The sequence below is a fragment of the Lonchura striata genome, chromosome 16 (genome assembly GCF_050655825.1).
Source record: "Lonchura striata isolate lonStrDom1 chromosome 16, ASM5065582v1, whole genome shotgun sequence".
NCBI lineage: Eukaryota > Metazoa > Chordata > Aves > Passeriformes > Estrildidae > Lonchura > Lonchura striata.
In genome coordinates, this window is record NC_140718.1 from 5,446,203 (window position 1) to 5,465,402 (window position 19,200).

The 19,200-nt window shown below is 50.9% G+C and overlaps 2 protein-coding genes across 4 annotated transcripts; one reads left to right on the plus strand and one right to left on the minus strand.

Annotated features, from left to right (window-relative positions):
• Nucleotides 1-586: 586 nt before the first annotated feature.
• CDIPT (CDP-diacylglycerol--inositol 3-phosphatidyltransferase) lies at nucleotides 587-9,162 on the plus strand. 3 transcript variants are annotated; one of them, XM_085593621.1, is made up of 6 exons: nucleotides 642-830; nucleotides 2,698-2,832; nucleotides 4,454-4,607; nucleotides 5,952-6,033; nucleotides 7,269-7,350; nucleotides 8,527-9,162. In XM_085593621.1, the coding sequence occupies exons 1-6, from the start codon at nucleotides 788-790 to the stop codon at nucleotides 8,679-8,681; spliced, it is 651 nt and encodes a 216-aa protein (XP_085449747.1). In that variant the 5' UTR covers nucleotides 642-787; the 3' UTR covers nucleotides 8,682-9,162. The 3 variants fall into 3 exon arrangements, with proteins under 3 accessions (XP_085449748.1, XP_085449747.1, XP_085449749.1); XM_085593623.1 differs by having other exon boundaries at nucleotides 691-853; XM_085593622.1 differs by lacking the exon at nucleotides 5,952-6,033 and having other exon boundaries at nucleotides 587-830; nucleotides 4,408-4,607.
• A 902-nt stretch (nucleotides 9,163-10,064) lies between these two features.
• Nucleotides 10,065-18,481, minus strand: MYL11 (myosin light chain 11). Its single transcript, XM_085593624.1, has 7 exons — nucleotides 18,438-18,481; nucleotides 16,572-16,661; nucleotides 15,478-15,553; nucleotides 14,231-14,335; nucleotides 12,992-13,070; nucleotides 11,997-12,045; nucleotides 10,065-10,288 (listed from the first exon to the last, which is right to left on the minus strand). Exons 1-7 carry the CDS (start codon nucleotides 18,438-18,440, stop codon nucleotides 10,184-10,186), a joined length of 507 nt encoding a protein of 168 aa, XP_085449750.1. The 5' UTR covers nucleotides 18,441-18,481; the 3' UTR covers nucleotides 10,065-10,183.
• Between the last annotated feature and the right edge of the window lie 719 nt (nucleotides 18,482-19,200).

Here is a 19,200-nt window from a genome sequence, read left to right on the forward strand (position 1 = left end):
ATCATCAATAATCGGCCTCATTTGCATTAATCGCGCGCCAATTCCGCGTTGCCATGGGTGGGGGGCGGCGCTGATTGGCCGCGGCGTTGCTAGGCGTGTTCTGATTGGCGGAAGGTTTGCTAGGCGTGTTCTGATTGGCTTCGGCGTTGCTAGGCGTGTTCTGATTGGCTGCGGCGTTGCTAGGAGGTTTCTGATTGGCTTCGGCGTTGCTAGGCGTGTTCTGATTGGCTGCGGCGTTGCTAGGCGTGTTCTGATTGGCTGCGGCGTTGCTAGAAGGTTTCTGATTGGCTGCGGCGTTGCTAGAAGGTTTCTGATTGGCTTCGGCGTTGCTAGGCGTGTTCTGATTGGCTGCGGCGTTGCTAGGCGTGTTCTGATTGGCTGCGGCGTTGCTCGGAGGGTTCTGACTGGCTTCGGCGTTGCTAGGCGTGCTCTGATTGGCGGGGGCGTTGTTAGGAGGGTTCTGATTGGCCGCGGCGTTGCTAGGCGTGCTCCAATTGGATGAAGCGTCGGTAGGTGGGCTCTGATTGGCTGCGGCGTTGCTAGGCGTGCTCCCATTGGCTGGGCTCTCATATGAGAGCTCTGATTGGCTACAGCGTCGCTAGGCGCGCTCTGATTGGCTCCGCCTTCTCTAGGCGCGCCCTGATTGGCTGGAGGGGTCGCGTCGCTTCCGTTTCCTGCCCCACGTGACCCGCGGCGCTCTTAAAGGGGCCGCGCCCGGCCGGGGTTTTGTTTTGGGGGATTTTGGGGAATTTTGGGGAATTTTGGGGGATTTTGGGGGTCCCGGGCCATGGGGGGGGAGAACGTGTTCCTGTTCGTGCCCAACCTCATCGGTGAGCGCCAACTGGGAGCACTGGTTTGTACTGGGAGGGACTGGGAGGGGTCTGGGGGGGACTGGTTTGTACTGGGAGGGGTTTGGGGGGGACTGGTTTATACTGGGAGAGGTTTGGGGGGGACTGGTTTATACTGGGAGGGGTCTGGGGTCACTGGTTTATACTGGGATGGAACTGGGGGTCACTGGTTTATACTGGGAGGGGTCTGGGGGGGACTGGTTTATACTGGGAGGGGTTTGGGGGGTCACTGGTTTATACTGGGAGGGGTTTGGGGGGGACTGGTTTGTACTGGGAGGGGTCTGGGGGGGACTGGTTTATACTGGGAGGGGTTTGGGGGGGACTGGTTTATACTGGGAGGGGTTTGGGGGTCACTGGTTTATACTGGGAGGGGTTTGGGGGTCACTGGTTTATACTGGGAGGGGTTTGGGGGTCACTGGTTTATACTGGGAGGGAACTGGGGGTCACTGGTTTATACTGGGAGGGGTCTGGGGGGGACTGGTTTATACTGGGAGGGGTTTGGGGGGGACTGGTTTATACTGGGAGGGGTTTGGGGGTCACTGGTTTATACTGGGAGGGAACTGGGGGTCACTGGTTTATACTGGGAGGGGTCTGGGGGGGACTGGTTTATACTGGGAGGGGTTTGGGGGTCACTGGTTTATACTGGGAGGGGTTTGGGGGTCATTGGTTTATACTGGGAGGGGTTTGGGGGGGACTGGTTTATACTGGGAGGGGTTTGGGGGGGACTGGTTTATACTGGGAGGGGTCTGGGGTCACTGGTTTATACTGGGAGGGGTTTGGGGGGGACTGGTTTTTACTGGGAGAGGTTTGGGGGGGACTGGTTTATACTGGGAGGGGTCTGGGGGTCACTGGTTTATACTGGGAGGGGTCTGGGGTCACTGGTTTATACTGGGAGGGGTTTGGGGGGGACTGGTTTATACTGGGAGGGGTTTGGGGGGGACTGGTTTATACTGGGAGGGGTTTGGGGGGGACTGGTTTATACTGGGAGGGGTCTGGGGTCACTGGTTTATACTGGGAGGGGTTTGGGGGGGACTGGTTTTTACTGGGAGGGGTCTGGGGGTCACTGGTTTGTACTGGGAGAGGTTTGGGGGTCACTGGTTTATACTGGGAGGGAACTGGAGGTCATTGGTTTATACTGGGAGGGGTTTTGGGGTCACTGGTTTGTACTGGGAGGGGTTTGGGGGTCACTGGTTTATACTGGGAGGGGTTTGGGGGGGACTGGTTTATACTGGGAGGGGTTTGGGGGTCACTGGTTTGTACTGGGAGGGGTCTGGGGGTCACTGGTTTATACTGGGAGGGGTTTGGGGGTCACTGGTTTGTACTGGGAGGGGTCTGGGGGTCACTGGTTTATACTGGGAGGGGTTTGGGGGTCACTGGTTTGTACTGGGAGGGGTTTGGGGGCGTTCCAGATGGGGCTGTACTGGTTTGTACTGGTTTGTACTGGTTTGAACCCATCCACGGTGCTTTTTACTGGTTTATACTGGTCCAAACTGGTTTACACTGGTCCAAACTGGTTTATACTGGTCGTCCCCATCCCCTGGGCACCCATTTTAGGGAGCTTTTGGTGGCCAAAACCGGAGTTTTACTGGTTTGTCCTGGTTTATACTGGTTTGTACTGGTTTGTACTGGTTTATACTGGTTTAAACTGGTTTATACTGGTTTATACTGGTCCATACTGGTCGTCCCCACACTCTGCATCACCCGGGGACCCATTTCAGGGAGGTTTTGGTGGCCAAAACTGGACTTTTACTGCTCCATATTGCTCTATGCTGTTCTATACTGGTTTGTACTGGTTTGTACTGGTCCGTACTGGTTCGTACTGGTTCATACTGGTTTGTACTGGTCCCAGGCTACGCCCGCATCCTGCTGGCCGCCGTCTCCTTCTGGCTGATGCCGACGCGGCCGGGGCCGGCGGCCGCCTGCTACGGAGCGGCCGCGCTGCTGGACGCCGTGGACGGGCACGCGGCGCGGGCGCTGGGCCAGGGTACTGGTTTATACTGGTTTATACTGGTTTGGACTGGTTTGGACTGGGGCAGGGTGCTGGGAGCACTGGATTATACTGGTTTGCACTGGGAGGACTGGTTTATACTGGTTTGGACTGGTTTATACTGGTTTATACCAGTTTGTACTGGGGCATGGTACTCAGAGCACTGGGTTATACTGGTTTATATTGGGTTATACTGGTTTATACTGGGTTATACTGGGTTATACTGGTTATACTGGTTTGTACTGGGAGCACTGGGTTATACTCGTTTATATTGGGTTATACTGGTTTATACTGGGTTATACTGGTTATACTGGTTATACTGGTTTGTACTGGGAGAACTGGGTTATACTGGTTTATATTGGGTTATACTGGTTTATACTGGGTTATACTGGTTATACTGGTTATACTGGTTTGTACTGGGAGAACTGGGTTATACTGGTTTATATTAGGTTATACTGGTTTCTACTGGGTTATACTGGGTTATACTGGTTATACTGGTTTGTACTGGGGCAGGGTACTGGGAGCACTGGGTTATACTGGTTTTACTGGTTTATATTGGATTATACTCGTTTTTATTGGTTTATACTGGGCTATACTGGTTTATACTGGGAAGGGGCCCCGCCCCCGCCGCCATCTTGGATTGACCTTTTTGATCTTTTCCCTCCACATTTTTTTCCCCAAAATTTCGGGATTTTCCCCCAAATTTGGAGCTCCCAGTCCCAAACTTGGAATGTCCCAATTTCAAACTGGGAATGCCCCAGTTTCAAACTGGGAATGTCCCAGTTGGCCCCGTCCCAGCCGCCATCTTGGATTGATCTTTTTGAGCTTTTCCCTCTAAATTTTGACCGTTTTTTTTCCCAAAATTTTTACTTTTTTCCCCCACGCCCCACCCCAGTCCCTTCCAGTTTGTAACTGGGAATGTCCCAGTTGGCCCCGCCCCCTCCGCCATCTTGGATTGACCTTTTCGAGCTCTTCCCTCCAAATTTCGAAGTTTTTCCTCCGTAATTTCCAATTTTTTCACCAAAATCTCGACTTCTCCCCCCAAAATTTTTCCCCCATGCCCCACCCCAGTCCCTCCCAGTTTGGAACCGGTCTGATCCCAGTCCCAAACTGGGAATGTCCCAGTTGGCCCCACCCCCGCCGCCATCTTGGATTGACCTTTTCATGGTTTTCCCTCCAAATTTTGACCTGTTTTCCCCCCCAAATTTTGTTTTTTTGTCCCAAATTTTTATGTTCCAGTTCCAAACTGGGAATGCCCCAGTTTGGCACTGAGAAGGCCCCACCCCTCCGCCATCTTGGATTGACCTTTTCACAGTTTTCCCTCCAAACTTTGAGCTTTTTTCACCCAAATTTCAACTTTTTCCCCACAAATTTTTCCCCCGTGCCCCACCCAGGTCCCTCCCAGTTTGGAACCGGTCCGATCCCAGTTTCAAACTGGGAATGTCCCAGTTGGCCCCACCCCCTCCGCCATCTTGGATTGACCTTTTCATGGTTTTCCCTCCAAATTTTGAGCTTTTTTCACCGAAATTTCGACTTTTCCCCCCCGAATTTTTTGCCCCCGCCCCATCCCAGTCCCTCCCAGTTGGGAACCGGTCCGATCCCAGTTTCCGTGCCCCAGGCTCGCGGCTGGGCGCCATGCTGGACATGCTGACGGACCGGCTGAGCTCCATGTGCCTCCTGCTGAACCTGGCGCTGCTCTACCCGCGTTGGGCGCCACTCTTCCAGCTCAGCTCCGCCCTGGACCTGGCCAGCCATTGGCTGCACACCCACTGGTGGGCGGGGCTTGGCGGGGCGGGGCCGCCGGGGGGAAATTTGGGGGGAAAACGGGGGGAAATGAGAAAAAACCAGGGAATTTTGGGGCAAAAAATGGGGGGAAATATGGGGGGGAAATGGGGGGTTGGGGGCGTGGTTTGTATGGGAGGGGGCGTGGCTTGGGTGGGTGGGGCCGGGTGTGGTTGTCAGGGGGAAAATTTGGGGAAAAAATGGGGGGAAATGGGTAAAAAATGGGGAATTTGGGGTAAAAATAGGGGGAAATATGGGGGGAAATGGGGGTTTGGGGGCGTGGCTTTAGTGGGAGGGGCGTGGCTTGGTGGGGCGGGGCCAGGGCGGTGTCGCCAGGGGAGAAATGTGGGAAAAACAGGGGAAAAAGGATAAAAAATTAGGAAATTTGGGCAAAAAATGGGGGAAATATGGGGGGAAATGGGGGTTTGGGGGCGTGGCTTGGGTGGAAGGGGGCGTGGCTTGGGTGGTGGGGCTGGGTGTGGTCACCAGGCAGAAAATTTGCGGGGGAAAAGGGGAAAATTGGCAAAAAAATAGGGAATATGGGGCAAAAAATGGAGGAAATATGGGAGGTAATGGGGGTTTGGGGGCGTGGCTTTGGTGGGAAGGGGCGTGGCTTGTGTGGGTGGGGCCGGGTGTGGTCACCAGGGGGAAATTTGGGGGGAAAAAGGGGAAATTGGGGCAAAAAATGGGGGAAATTGGCGGGAAATTGAGGTTTGGGGGCGTGGTTTTAATATGGCGATGTGGGCGTGGCCTCTGCTCTGTGTATGCTAATGAGATCACGCCACATATGGCAATGTGGGCGTGGCCACTGCGCCATATATGCTAATGAAGTGTACTCACTCCATATATGGCAATGTGGGCGGTCTCAATTGTATGTATGCTAATGAGGGTTATTGCATATATGGAAATGTGGGCGTGGTCTTTGATCCGTATATGCTAATGAGCTGTACTCCGTATATGGCAGTGTGGGCGTGGCCAGTGTGCCATATATGCTAATGAGGGTTACTCAGTCCATATATGGCAATGTGGGTGTGTGCTGTGATTAATATATGCTAATGAGGGTTACTCCAAATATGGTGATGTGGGTGTGTCCTCTGAATAATATATGCTAATGAGGGTTACTCAGTCCATATATGGCAATGTGGGCGTGGTCTTTGTTCCATTATATGCTAATGAGGGTTACTCCTTATATGGTGATGTGGGTGTGGCCTCTGCTCAATGTATGCTAATGAGGGTTACTCCATATATGGCAATGTGGGCGGGGTCTTTGCGCCATATATGCAAATGAGGGTTGCTCCACCTGACCACGCCCCTTTTGGCCCCTCCCCCTTTAGCTCCGCCCTCCAGGGGGCGTCGTCGCACAAGGTCGTGGGGGGGGAGGGGCACCCCCTGCTGAGGCGCTACTACCAGTGCCGGGTGAGACTGGGGATACTGGTTTGTACTGGGGGGGACTGGGAGGGACTGGGAGGGACTGGGAGGGACTGGGGGGGACTGGGAGAGAACTGGGAGGGACTGGGAGGGACTGGGAGGGAACTGGGATGGACTGGGGGGGAACTGGGATGAACTGGGATAAACTGGGAGGGACTGGGAGGGGACTGGGAGGGACTGGGGGGGACTGGGAGGGAACTGGGAGGGAACTGGGACAAACTGGGAGGGACTGGGAGGGAACTGGGATAAACTGGGATAAACTGGGAGGGACTGGGAGGGGACTGGGAGGGACTGGGATGGAACTGGGAGGGACTGGGAGGGACTGGGAGGGAACTGGGAGGGACTGGGGGGGACTGGGAGGGAACTGGGAGGGACTGGGAGGGAACTGGGAGGGACTGGGAGGGAACTGGGTTATACTGGGAGGAACTGGGAGGGAACTGGGTTATACTGGGAGGGACTGGGAGGGAACTGGGAGGAACTGGGAGGAACTGGGAGGGAACTGGGAGGGACTGGGAGGAACTGGGAGGGGACTGGGAGGGACTGGGAGGGAACTGGGATAAACTGGGATAAACTGGGAGGGGACTGGGAGGGACTGGGAGGGAACTGGGATGGAACTGGGATGGACTGGGAGAGAACTGGGAGGGACTGGGATGGACTGGGATGGAACTGGGATGAACTGGGAGAAACTGGGAGGGACTGGGAGGGAACTGGGAGGGAACTGGGTTATACTGGGAGGGACTGGGAGGGATTGGGGGGGACTGGGAGGGACTGGGAGGGAACTGGGGGGGAACTGGGAGGGACTGGGATGGACTGGGATGGAACTGGGAGGGATTGGGGGGGACTGGGAGGGAACTGGGAGGGACTGGGATGGAACTGGGATGGACTGGGAGGGACTGGGATAGACTGGGAGGGAACTGGGAGGGAACTGGGATGGACTGGGAGGGAACTGGGAGGAACTGGGAGGGACTGGGAGGGAACTGGGTTATACTGGGAGCGACTGGGAGGGAACTGGGAGGGACTGGGATGAACTGGGAGGGAACTGGGAACGCCCCAGCACCAAACTGGGAAGGGGGCGTGTCTGTCCCCAGTTAGCCCCGCCCCTTTCCCTTTAACCCCGCCCCTTTTCCCTTAACCCCGCCCCTTTTCCCTGGCCCCGCCCCTTTTCCCTGGCCCCGCCCCTTCCCTTTAACCCCGCCCCTTTTCTTTAACCCTTCCCTCCCCAGCCGCTGCTCTTCGCGCTCTGCGCCGGCAATGAGGGATTCCACTGCTGCCTCTACCTGCTGCACTGGGGGGAGGGGCCCGCAGGTGAGTCCCACTGGTTTATACTGGTTTATACTGGTCTGGACTGCTTTGGACTGGTTTTACCGGGTTTTACCGGTTTTTACCGGGTTTTAGTCATTATTTCCGTTTTTTAGCATTTTTTAGCAATTTTTAGCAGTTTTTATTGGTTTAAAACCGGTTTTAAACTGGTTTATAACCGGTTTTAAATTGGTTTATACTGGTTTGGACTGGTTTGTACTGGTCTGCACTGGTTTTACCGGGTTTTACCAGGTTTTAGTAATTATTTCCGTTTTTTAGCGGCTTTTAGAGGTTTTTATTGGTTTTTAATGGTTTTAGACGGGTTTTAAACTGGTTTATAACCGGTTTGTACTGGTCTAGACTGGTTTGTACAGTTCTGGACCAGTTTGGACTGGTCTGGACTGGTCTTACTGGGTTTTACCGGGTTTTAGTAATTTTTACCATTTTTTACTGGTTTTTAGCATTTTTTATTGGTTTAAAACCGGTTTTAACTGGTTTATAACTGGTTTTAAATTGGTTTATACTGATTTATACTAGTCAGAACTGGTTTATACTGGTCTGGACTGGTTTTACTGGTTTTTACCAGGTTTTAGTAATTTTTACCATTTTTTAGTGGTTTTTACTGGTTTTAATGGTTTTAAACTGGTTTATTACTGGTTTTAAATTGGTTTATACTGGTTTATACTGGTCTAGACTGGTTTGTACTGGTCTGGACTGGTTTAATTGGTTTTACTGCGTTTAACCGGGTTTCAGTAATTTTTACAGTTTTTTACCGTTTTTTACCGTTTTTACTGGGTTTTACTGGTTTTAACTGGTTTAAAACTGGTTTTAAACTGGTTCATAACTGGTTTTAAATTGGTTTATACTGGTTTATACTGGTCTAGACTGGTTTGTGCTGGTTTGTACCGGATTTTTACTGATTTAAGCCGTTTTTCTTCCCGTTTTTTCCTGGATATTTTCGTTCGTACTAGTCCGTACTGGTCCGTACTGGTCCGATCCGGTTCTGACCGGTTTGTACTGATTCTGACTGGTTTCTATGGAGGTTTTAACCGGTTTCAAACTGGTTCTAACTGGTTTTTAGCCGTATTTTTACCATTTTAATCTGTTTTTTCCCGTTTTTTCCCGGATTTTCTGGTCCGGGCCGGCCCGATCCGGCTGTGACCGGTTTCCTCTCTCCCGCAGCGTTCCCGGGCGGTCCCGGGCTGGCCCGGCTGGGCCTGTGGCTCCTGGCCCCCCTGGCCGCCCTCAAATCCTTCCTGAACCTTCTGCAGCTGGGCGGGGCCCTGCGGGGCGTGGCCGCCCTGGACGCGGCCGAGAGGGCCCAAAAATCCTCCTGAGCCCCCCAAAATCCCCCAAAATCCACCAAAATCCACCAAAATCACCCAAAATCCCCCAAAATACCCCAAAATCCCCCAAAATCCCCCAAAATCCCCCAAAATCCACCAAAATCACCCAAAATACCCCAAAATCCCCCCAAATTACCCAAAATATCCCAAAATCCCTCAAAATCACCCAAAATCCCCCCAAAATCCCCCAAAATCCCCCAAAATCCACCAAAATCACCCAAAATCACCCAAAATCACCCAAAATACCCCAAAATCACCCAAAATCACCCAAAATACCCCAAAATCCCCCAAAATCTCTCAAAATCCCCCAAAATCCCCTCAAATCACCCCAAAATCCCTCAAAATCGCCCAAAATCCCCCAAAATCCCCCCAAATCCCCCAAAATCCCCCAAAATCCCCCAAAATCCCCTCCCCCCCGGGGCTCCGCCCCCTCGGCCCCGCCCCCCGCGAATAAACAGGATTCGGCCCCTCCCCCACGTGTGCGGAGTTTGGGGGGGGAGGGGGAGGGGGAGGGGCGGCTCCACAGAAAATTCCGACATTCCAACGGAAAACTCCAAAAATTCCAACGGAAAAAGCCCAAAAATTCCAACGGGAAAACCCCAAAAATTCCAACGGGAAAACCCCAAAAATTCCAATGGAAAAGCCCAAAATTCCACCCCAAAAATTCCAACAGGAAACCCCAAAAATTCCAACGGGAAAACCCCAAAAATTCCAAGGGAAAACCCCAAAATTCCAATGGGAAAACCCCAAAAATTCCAATGGAAAAGGCCAAAATTCCACCCCAAAAATTCCAACAGGAAACCCCAAAATTCCAACGGAAAAGCCCAAAAATTCCAACAGGAAACCCCAAAATTCCAACGGGAAAACCCCAAAATTCCACCCAAAAATCTCAAAATTCCACCTGAAAATCCCAAAGTACCACCCCAAAATCCTGGAATTCCACCTGAAAAAAAACGCCAAAATTCCAACGGAAAACCCCAGAATTCCAACGGAAAACCCAAAAATTCCAAAAAAAAAACCCCAAAACTCCACTCAAAAATCTCAAAATTCCACCCGAAAATCTTGGAATTTCACTTGAAAAAACCCCAAAATTCCAACGGAAACCCCCAAAATTCCACCCCAAAGTCCCACAAATTCCAAGGGAAAACGCCAAAATTCCATCCCCAAATCCCCAAAATTCCACCCAAAAACCCAAATTTTTTTTTGCGTTTATTCCTGGATTTTTTTGTCGTAAATTCCCATATTTTCGGGGCAGAATTCCCGGATTTTCAGGGGCGAATTCCCGGATTTTTGCGATAAAATCCCAAATTTTTTGTGATGAATTTCTGGATTTTCGGGGTGAAATCCCAGATATTTTTGCCATAAACTCCCAGATTTCTTTGCAGTAAAATCCCAATTTTTTGGGCGTTTATTGCCGGATTTTTTGCAGTGAATTCCCGGATTTTCGGGGCAGAATTCCCGGATTTTCGGGGCGAATTCCCGGGATTTTGGGGCTACTCGCCCTCCTTGTCCTCGCCGTGGGTGATGACGTAACAAATGTTCTTGTAGTCCACGTTGCCGGCCACGTCCGGCGGGAAGGCGGCCCACATGTTCTTGATCTGGGAATTTGGGAATTCCCGGAATTCCCGGAATTTTTGGGGACATTTAGGGGGAAATTTGGGGATTTTGGGGGGATTTTTTGGGGTTTTTTGGGGGATTTTTTGGGATTTATTTGGGATTTTTGGAGGATTTATTTGGAATTTTTGGGGGATTTATTTGGGATTTAATTGGGATTTTTTGGGGATTTTTTTGGGATTTTTAGGGATTTTTTTTGGGTTTTGTTTGGGAATTTTTGGGGGATTTATTTGGGATTTTTGAGGGATTTTTTGGGATTTTTTGGGGGGATTTATTTGGAATTTATTTGGGAAATTATTTGGATTTATTTGAGATTTTGGAGGGATTTTTTGGGGGATTTATTTGGAATTTTTGGGGGATTTATTTGGGATTTTGGGGGATTTTGGGGGGATTTTTGGGGAATTTTTGGGGGATTTATTTGGGATTTTGGGGGATTTTTGGGGGATTTTGGGGGGATTTTTGGGGGATTTTGGGGGGATTTTTGGGGGATTTTTCGGGATTTTTTGGGAATTTTTGGGTATTTGGAGATTTTGGGGGGATTTATTTGGGATTTTTGGGGGATTTATTTGGGATTTTTGAGGGATTTTTTTTTGATTTTATGGGAATTTTGGGGTGAATTTGGGGGGTTTTGGGGTGGATTTTGGGTGAATTTTGGGGCTGATTTTGGGGTTTTTTGGGGGGATTCTGGGGCCGATTTTGGGTATTTTTGGGTGGATTTTGGGGCCGATTTTGGGAGGGTTTAGGTGGATTTTGGGGGATTTTGGGCCAACTTTGGGTTTTTTTAGGTGGATTTTGGGTGTTTTTAGGTTGGTTTTTTGGGGGGATTTTGGGGCTGATTTCGGGTATTTTTGGGTGAATTTTGGGGCGGATTTTGGGGATTTTGGGTGAATTTTGGGGCTGATTTCGGGTATTTTTGGGTGAATTTTGGGGCGGATTTTTGGGTATTTTTGGGTGAATTTTGGGGCTGATTTCGGGTGTTTTTGGGTGAATTTTGGGGCGGATTTTGGGTGGTTTTGGGTGAATTTTGGGGCTGATTTTGGGTGTTTTTGGGTGAATTTTGGGGCTGATTTCGGGTATTTTTGGGTGAATTTTGGGGCTGATTTTGGGGTATTTTTGGGTGAATTTTGGGGCTGATTTCGGGTGTTTTTGGGTGAATTTTGGGGCGGATTTTGGGTGGTTTTGGGGTGAATTTTGGGGCTGATTTCGGGTATTTTTGGGTGAATTTTGGGGCTGATTTTGGGGTATTTTTGGGTGAATTTTGGGGCTGATTTCGGGGATTTTGGGGTGAATTTTGTGGGGGATTTCGGGGATTTTGGGGTGAATTTTGGGGCTGATTTTGGGGTGTTTTTGGGTGAATTTTGGGGCAGATTTTGGGGATTTTGGGGTGAATTTTGTGGGGGATTTCGGGGATTTTGGGGTGAATTTTGGGGCTGATTTTGGGGTATTTTTCGGTGAATTTTGGGGCGGATTTCGGGTGTTTTTGGGTGAATTTTGGGGCTGATTTTGGGGTATTTTTGGGTGAATTTTGGGGATGATTTCGGGTGTTTTTGGGTGAATTTTGGGGCTGATTTCGGGTGTTTTTGGGTGAATTTTGGGGCTGATTTTGGGGTATTTTTGGGTGAATTTTGGGGATGATTTCGGGTGTTTTTGGGTGAATTTTGGGGCGGATTTGGGGGATTTTGGGGCTCTCACCTCCTCGGGGGTGAAGCGGTCGCACTGCGTCGTCAGCAGCTCCTCCAGGCTGGGGGGGGAGGGGTCACCCCAAATCCGCCCCTCCCCCACCCCCAAATCCGCCCCTCCCCCACCCCAAAATCTGCCCCTCCCCCACCCCAAAATCCGCCCCTCCCCCACCCCAAAAATCCGCCCCTCCCCCACCCCAAAAATCCGCCCCTCCCCCACCCCAAATCCGCCCCTTCCCCACCCCAAAAATCCGCCCCTCCCCCACCCCAAAAATCCCCTCCCCCACCCCCCAAATCCGCCCCTCCCCCACCCCAAAAATCTCCTCCCCCACCCCCCAAATCCGCCCCTCCCCCACCCCCCAAATCCGCCCCTCCCCCACCCCAAAATCCGCCCCTCCCCCACCCCAAAAATCTCCTCCCCCACCCCCCAAAATTTCAGGGATATTTTGGGGTAAATTTTGGGGATTTGGGGGAATATTTTGGGGTAAATTTCAGGGATTTTGGGCAAAATTTGGGGGAATATTTTGGGGTAAAATTCTGGGATTTGGGGGAATATTTTGGGGTAAATTTCAGGGATATTTCAGGAATATTTTGGGGTAAATTTCAGATATTTTTGGGAATATTTTGGGGTAAATTCCAGGGATTTCTGGGAATAATTTGGGGATACTTTGGGGTAAATTCCAGGGATTTTGGGGATATCTTGGGGTAAATTTTGGAGATTTTCAGGAATATTTTGGGTTAAATTCCAGGGATTTGGGGCAATATTTTGGGGCTATTTTGGGGCGAATTTGGGGGATTTCAGGTGTGTCCTTTGGGGATATTTTTGGGTAAATTTCGGAGATTTTCAGGAATATTTTGGGTTAAATTCTGGGGATTTTGGGGATATTTTGGGGTAAATTTCGGATATTTTCAGGAATATTCTGGGGTAAATTCCGGGGATTTTGGGCAATGTTCCGGGGCTGTTTTGGGGTGAATTTGGGGGATTTTGGGAGCCGCCCCCCCACTCACAAACTCTTCTTGATGGATCCTTTCCCGTCCGGGTCCAGCACCTTGAACGCGCCCATGATGACGTCCTCGGGGTCCGCCCCTGGGGCGGGGCCAAACGGGGCGGGGTCAAACGGGGCGGGGCCAAACGGGGCGGGGCCAAACGGGGCGGGGTCAAACGGGGCGGGGCCAAACGGGGCGGGGCCAAACGGGGGATTTGGGGCGTTTCGGGCATTTTGGGATGGAATTTGGGGTTTTTTTGAGGTGAGTTTTTAGTATTTCAATGTGAATTTTGGGGGTTTTTTTCTGTTTGAATTTTTGGGATTTTGGGATGGAATTTTGGGGTTTTTTTCGGTTTGAATTTTGGGGATTTCAGGGATTTTGGGATGGAATTTTGGGGTTTTTTTTGAGGTGAGTTTTTAGTATTTCAGGGTGGATTTTTTGGGTTTTTTTCGGTTTGAATTTTGGGATTTTGGGGATGGAATTTTGGGGGTTTTTTCGGTTTGAATTTTGGGGATTTGGGGCATTTTGGGATGGAATTTTGGGGTTTTTTTTCTGGTTTGAATTTTGGGGATTTCGGGGATGGAATTTTGGGGTTTTATTCAGTTTGAATTTTGGGGATTTGGGGGATTTTGGGATGGAATTTCGGTTTTTTTTCAGTTTGAATTTTGGGGATTTTGGGATGGAATTTTGGGAGGTTTTTTCTGGTTTGAATTTTGGGGATTTTGGGGATTTTGGGATGGAATTTTGGGTTTTTTTTCCCGGTTTGAATTTCGGGGTTTTCGGGGATTTTGGGCTGGAATTTTGGGGGTTTTTTTGGGGTGAATTTTTAATATTTCGGGGTGAATTTTTTGGGATTTTTTTCAGTTTGAATTTTGGGGATTTGGGGCATTATGGGCTGGAATTTTGGGGTTTTTTTTGGGGTGAGTTTTTAGTATTTCAATGTGAATTTTGGGGTTTTTTTCGGTTTGAAGTTTTGGGATTTTGGGATGGAATTTTGGGGTTTTTTTCGGTTTGAATTTTGGGGATTTGGGGCATTTTGGGCTGAAATTTTGGGGATTTTTGGGTGAATTTTTAGTATTTCAGGGTGAATTTTTTGGGTTGTTTTTCCGTTTGAATTTTGGGGATTTGGGGCATTTTGGGCTGGAATTTTGGGGTTTTTTTGGGGTGAATTTTTAATATTTCGGGGTGAATTTTTGGGGGGGGGGGTTTTCGGTTCGAATTTCGGGGATTTGGGAGGGAATTTGGGGGTTTTCTGCCCACCCTTGAGCTTCTCCCCGAACATGGTGAGGAACACGGTGAAGTTGATGGGCCCCGAGGCCTCTTTGATCATCGCGTCCAGCTCCTCGTTCTTCACGTTCAGCCGGCCTGGCAGGGGGCGGGGCCAGCTCGGGACACGCCCCCCGGCCCCGCCCATCAAACCCCAAACCCCGCCCACTCCCAATAAAACACCAATAAACCCAAGCCACGCCCCTCTAAGCCCCTCCCACCTCATTTAAATAAACCACGCCCCTTCTTTCAAACCCCGCCCATTCATCTCACTAAGCCACTCCCATTTTTACGCCCCTCTCCCTTTAAATTTGACCCTTTAAGCCCCTCCCCTTTTTGTTTTAGCCCCTCCCCATTGCCTTTAAGCCCCTCCCATTCCTTTTAAGCCCCTCCTCTTTTCCTTTAAGCCACACCCCATTTTTAAAAGCCCCTCCCCTTCCCTTTAATCCCCTCCCCTTTTATTTAAACCCCTCCCCTTTTCCTTTCAGCCCCTCCCCTTTAATTTTAGACCTTCCCCTTTCATTTAAGTCCCTCCCCTTTTAATTAAACCTTTCCCCTTTTCATTTAAGCTCCTCCCCTTTCATTTAAGCCCCTCCCCTTTTTGTTTTAGCCAATCCCCTTTCCTTTTAGCCCCTCCCAATTTCTTTGAGCCCCTCCCCTTTTTGTTTTAGCCAATCCCCTTTCCTTTTAGCCCCTCCCCTTTTGTTTTAGCCAATCCCCTTTCCTTTTAGCCCCTCCCAATTTCTTCAAGCCCCTCCCCTTTTTGTTTTAGCCAATCCCCTTTTCCTTTAAGCCCCTCCCCTTTTGTTTTAGCCAATCCCCTTTCCTTTTAGCCCCTCCCCTTTTTGTTTTAGCCAATCCCCTTTCCTTTTAGCCCCTCCCAATTTTTTTAAGCCCCTCCCCTTTAATTTTAGACCTTCCCCTTTCGTTTAAGCCCCTCCCCTTTTCCTTTAGGCCCCTCCCCTTCCAGTTAAGCCCCTCCCCTTTTCTTTAAGCCCCGCCCCATTTCCTTTAAGCCCCGCCCCATTTCAACCCCCTCCCCTTAAGCCCCGCCCCTCCCTCCAAACACAAATTTTAGCCACGCCCACCCAGACCACGCCCCCTTAGCCCCGCCCACCCAAGCCACGCCCCCGAGCCAGGCCACGCCCCCTTAGCCCCGCCCACCCATGCCAGGCCACGCCCCCTTAGCCCCGCCCACCCAAACCACGCCCCCTTGGCCACGCCCCCTTAGCCCCGCCCACCCATGGCGGCGAAGGTCTCCCGCAGGTCATCCTTGTCGATGATGCCGTCGCGGTTCTGGTCGATCACCGTGAAGGCCTGGGGGGGTGGGGGAGGGGAGGTGGGCGTGGCCAAAGGGGGAGGGGCGTCAGGGCCACGCCCCCCGCGAAATCCCGGCGAAAATCCCAAAAAAAACCCGGGAAAAATCGGCGGAAATTTTGGGGGGTTTGGGGTCAAAAGCGCAGGGGAAGCTCCGCCCACTGAGCTCGAAGCCACGCCCACTCTGCTCAAAGCCCCTCCCCCTTTTTAGCCCCTCCCCCACCACTCTAAGCCCCTCCCCCACCTAATCTAGCCCCTCCCCCGCCATTTTGCCCCATTTCTCCGCCATTTTGGGGGCGTGGCCTCCGTGATTTTTGCCCCTCCCCCCACTTCAGGCCCCTCCCCCATTTTAAGCCCCTCCCCCACCCATTTCCCCCCAATTTCTCCGCCATTTTTGGGGCCGCCCCTCCCCCACCCCTTTTAGCCCCTCCCCCTCTCATGTTCCCCCCCCTTTCTCCGCCATTTTGGGGGTCACGCCCCCAGCGAGTTTTGCCCCTCCCCCCTCTTAAACCCCTCCCCCTTTTAAGCCCCTCCCCCACCTCTCCAAGTCCCTCCCCCACCCCTTTTAGCCCCTCCCCCACCCTTTCCCCTCCCATTTCTCCGCCATTTTCTGGTCCCCGACCCCCCTGATTTTTGCCCCTCCCCCCACTTTAAGCCCCTCCCCCACCTTTAGCCCCTCCCCCACTTCTCTAAGCCCCTCCCCCACCCCTTTTAGCCCCTCCCCCACTCTTTTTTCCCCCCATTTCTCCGCCATTTTCTGGCCCCCAACCGTGGTGATTTTTGCCCCTCCCCCACTTCAAGCCCCTCCCCCTTTGAGCCCCTCCCCCACCTCTCTAAGCCCCTCCCCCACCCCTTTGAGCCCCTCCCCCACTCTTCTTTTTCCTCCATTTTTTCACCATTTTTGGGGTCACCACTGTGGCGATTTTTGCCCCTCCCCCCATTTAAGCCCCTCCCCCACCTTGAGCCCCTCCCCCACCCCTCCAGGCCCCTCCCCCACCCCCCCGAGCCCCTCCCCCACCTCCTTGAACTCCTGGATCTGGGTCTGGTCGAACATGGAGAAGACGTTGGAGCTGCCCTCGGCCGCGCGGCGCTTCGCCTTCTTCGGGGCCTGGGGGGATTTTGGGGGATTTTGGGAAATTTTGGGCAATTTTGGGGATTTTTGGGGATTTTTGGGGGATTTGGGGGAATTTTGGGAAATTTTGGGAATTTGGGGGGATTTTTGGAGGATTTTTGGGGGATTTTAGGGGATTTTTTTCAGGATTTTTTTTTTATTTTCAGGGGGGATTTTGGGGGGATTTTTGGGGAATTTTGGGGGATTTAGGGGATTTTGTGGGAATTTTGGGGGATTTTTTGGGAATTTTTTGGGATTCCTGTGGGGATTTCTTGGGAATTTGGGGGAATTTTAGAGAATTTTTGGAGAATTTTGGGGGATTTTAGGGGGGATTTGGAGGGATTTGGGGGGATTTTTTTCAGGATTTTTTTTGGATTTCAGGGGGGATTTGGGGGATTTTTTGGGAATTTTGGGGGGATTTTGGGAAATTTTGGGGGATTTTGGGGAAATTTGGGGGATTTTGGGGGGGCTTGGGAGGATTTGGGAGATTTGGGGGATTTTGGGGAAATTTGGGGGGATTTTGAGGGATTTTTGGGGGGATTTGGGAAGATTTTGGGGGATTTGAAGTGGTTTTGGGGAAATTTGGGGATTTTTGGCAGATTTGGGGGGGATTTGTGGGGGAGTTCGAAGGGAAATTTGGGATTTTTGGGGGGATTTGGGAAATTTGGGGGGGATTTTTGGGGGGATTTTGGGGAATTTTGGGGGAATTATGGAGCAAATCCCGGGGATATTTTAGGGTGAATTTCAGGGATTTTGGGGATATTTTTAGGTCAGTCCTGGGGATTTTGGGAAATATTTTTGGGATAAAATTCATGGATTTTGGGGATATTTTGGGGATGTTTTGGGGATATTTTGGGGATATTTTTGGGGTGAATCACGGGGATTTTTGGGATATTTTGCGGTCAGTCCCGGGGATTTTTTTTGGGATAAAATTCAGGGATTGTGGGAATATTTTGGGAATACTTTGGGGTCAGTCCCAGGGATTTCGGGGATATTTTGGGGATATTTGGGGGATATTTGGGGGATATTTGGGGGATATTTTGGGATATTTTGGGGATATTTTGGGGGATATTTTGGTGATATTTTGGGGATATTTTGGGGGATATTTTGGGGTGAATCACGGCGGTTTCAGGGGATATTTTGGGGGATATTTGGGGGATATTTTGGGGGATTTTTCGGGGATATTTTGGGGATATTTCGGGGATATTTGGGGGATATTTGGGGGATATTTGGGGGATATTTGGGGATATTTGGGGGATATTTGGGGGATATTTTGGGGATATTTTGGGGATATTTGGGGGATATTTTGGGGTGAATGCCGGGGGTTTCAGGGGATATTTGGGGGATATTTTGGGGGATTTTTGGGGGATATTTTGGGGATATTTTGGGATATTTTGGGGGATATTTTGGGATATTTTGGGGGATTTTTGGGGGATATTTTGGGGGATTTTTGGGGGATATTTTGGGGATATTTTGGGATATTTTGGGGGATATTTTGGGATATTTTGGGGGATTTTTGGGGGATATTTTGGGGGATATTTGGGGGATATTTGGGGGATATTTGGGGGATATTTTGGGATATTTTGGGGGATATTTTGGGGGATATTTGGGGGATATTTTGGGGATATTTGGGGGATATTTTGGGGTGAATCCCGGCGGTTTCAGGGGATATTTTGGGGAATATTTTGGGGGATATTTTGGGGATTTTTGGGGATATTTCGGGGATATTTGGGGGATATTTTGGGGTGAATCCCGGCGCTTTCGGGGTCTCACCATGGCCGCTCTCCCGCTCCTCTCCCGCTCCTCGGGCTCCTCCCGGGGGGTTCCGGCGCCTCCGGGGGGATTTTTATGGCCCCGGGGTGGGGGAGGGGCGGCCCCAAAATAGCCCCGGGACCCCCCCCGCCCCTCCCCCACCCCCCCAAAAAGGACCCCGGGGTTCCCTTAAAGGGGCAGAGGCCGAAAATAGAAACTCCCCCCGCCCCTCCCCCACCCCCCCCGCCCCTCCCCCACCCCGCAGCTGCCGCTGCCCCTCCCCCACCCCGGGGTGGGGGGGGGGAGGGGAAGGGGGGGGTGGGGGTGGGGGAGGGGAGGAGGGACCAGTTAGACCAGTAAAGGACACCGGGAGAACCGGTTTAAACCGGGAAAGAGAGGGTTAAAAACCAGTGGAAACCAGTGAAAACCAGTAAAAACCAGTGGAAACCAGTAAAAACCAGTGGAAACCAGTAAAATACAGTGAAAACCAGTGGAAACCAGTAAAAACCAGTGGAAAACAGTGGAAAACAGTGGAAAACAGTGAAAATCAGTAAAAACCAGTGGAAATCAGTAAAAACAGTGGAAAACAGTGGAAACCAGTAAAAACCAGTGGAAACCAGTGGAAACCAGTAAAAAACAGTGAAAACGAGTGAAAAACAGTGGAAACCAGTGGAAACAAGTGAAAACCAGTGGAAACCAGTAAAAACCAGTGAAACCAGTAAAAACCAGTGGAAACCAGTAACAACCAGTGGAAACCAGTGGGAACCAGTTTAAGATGGGTCTA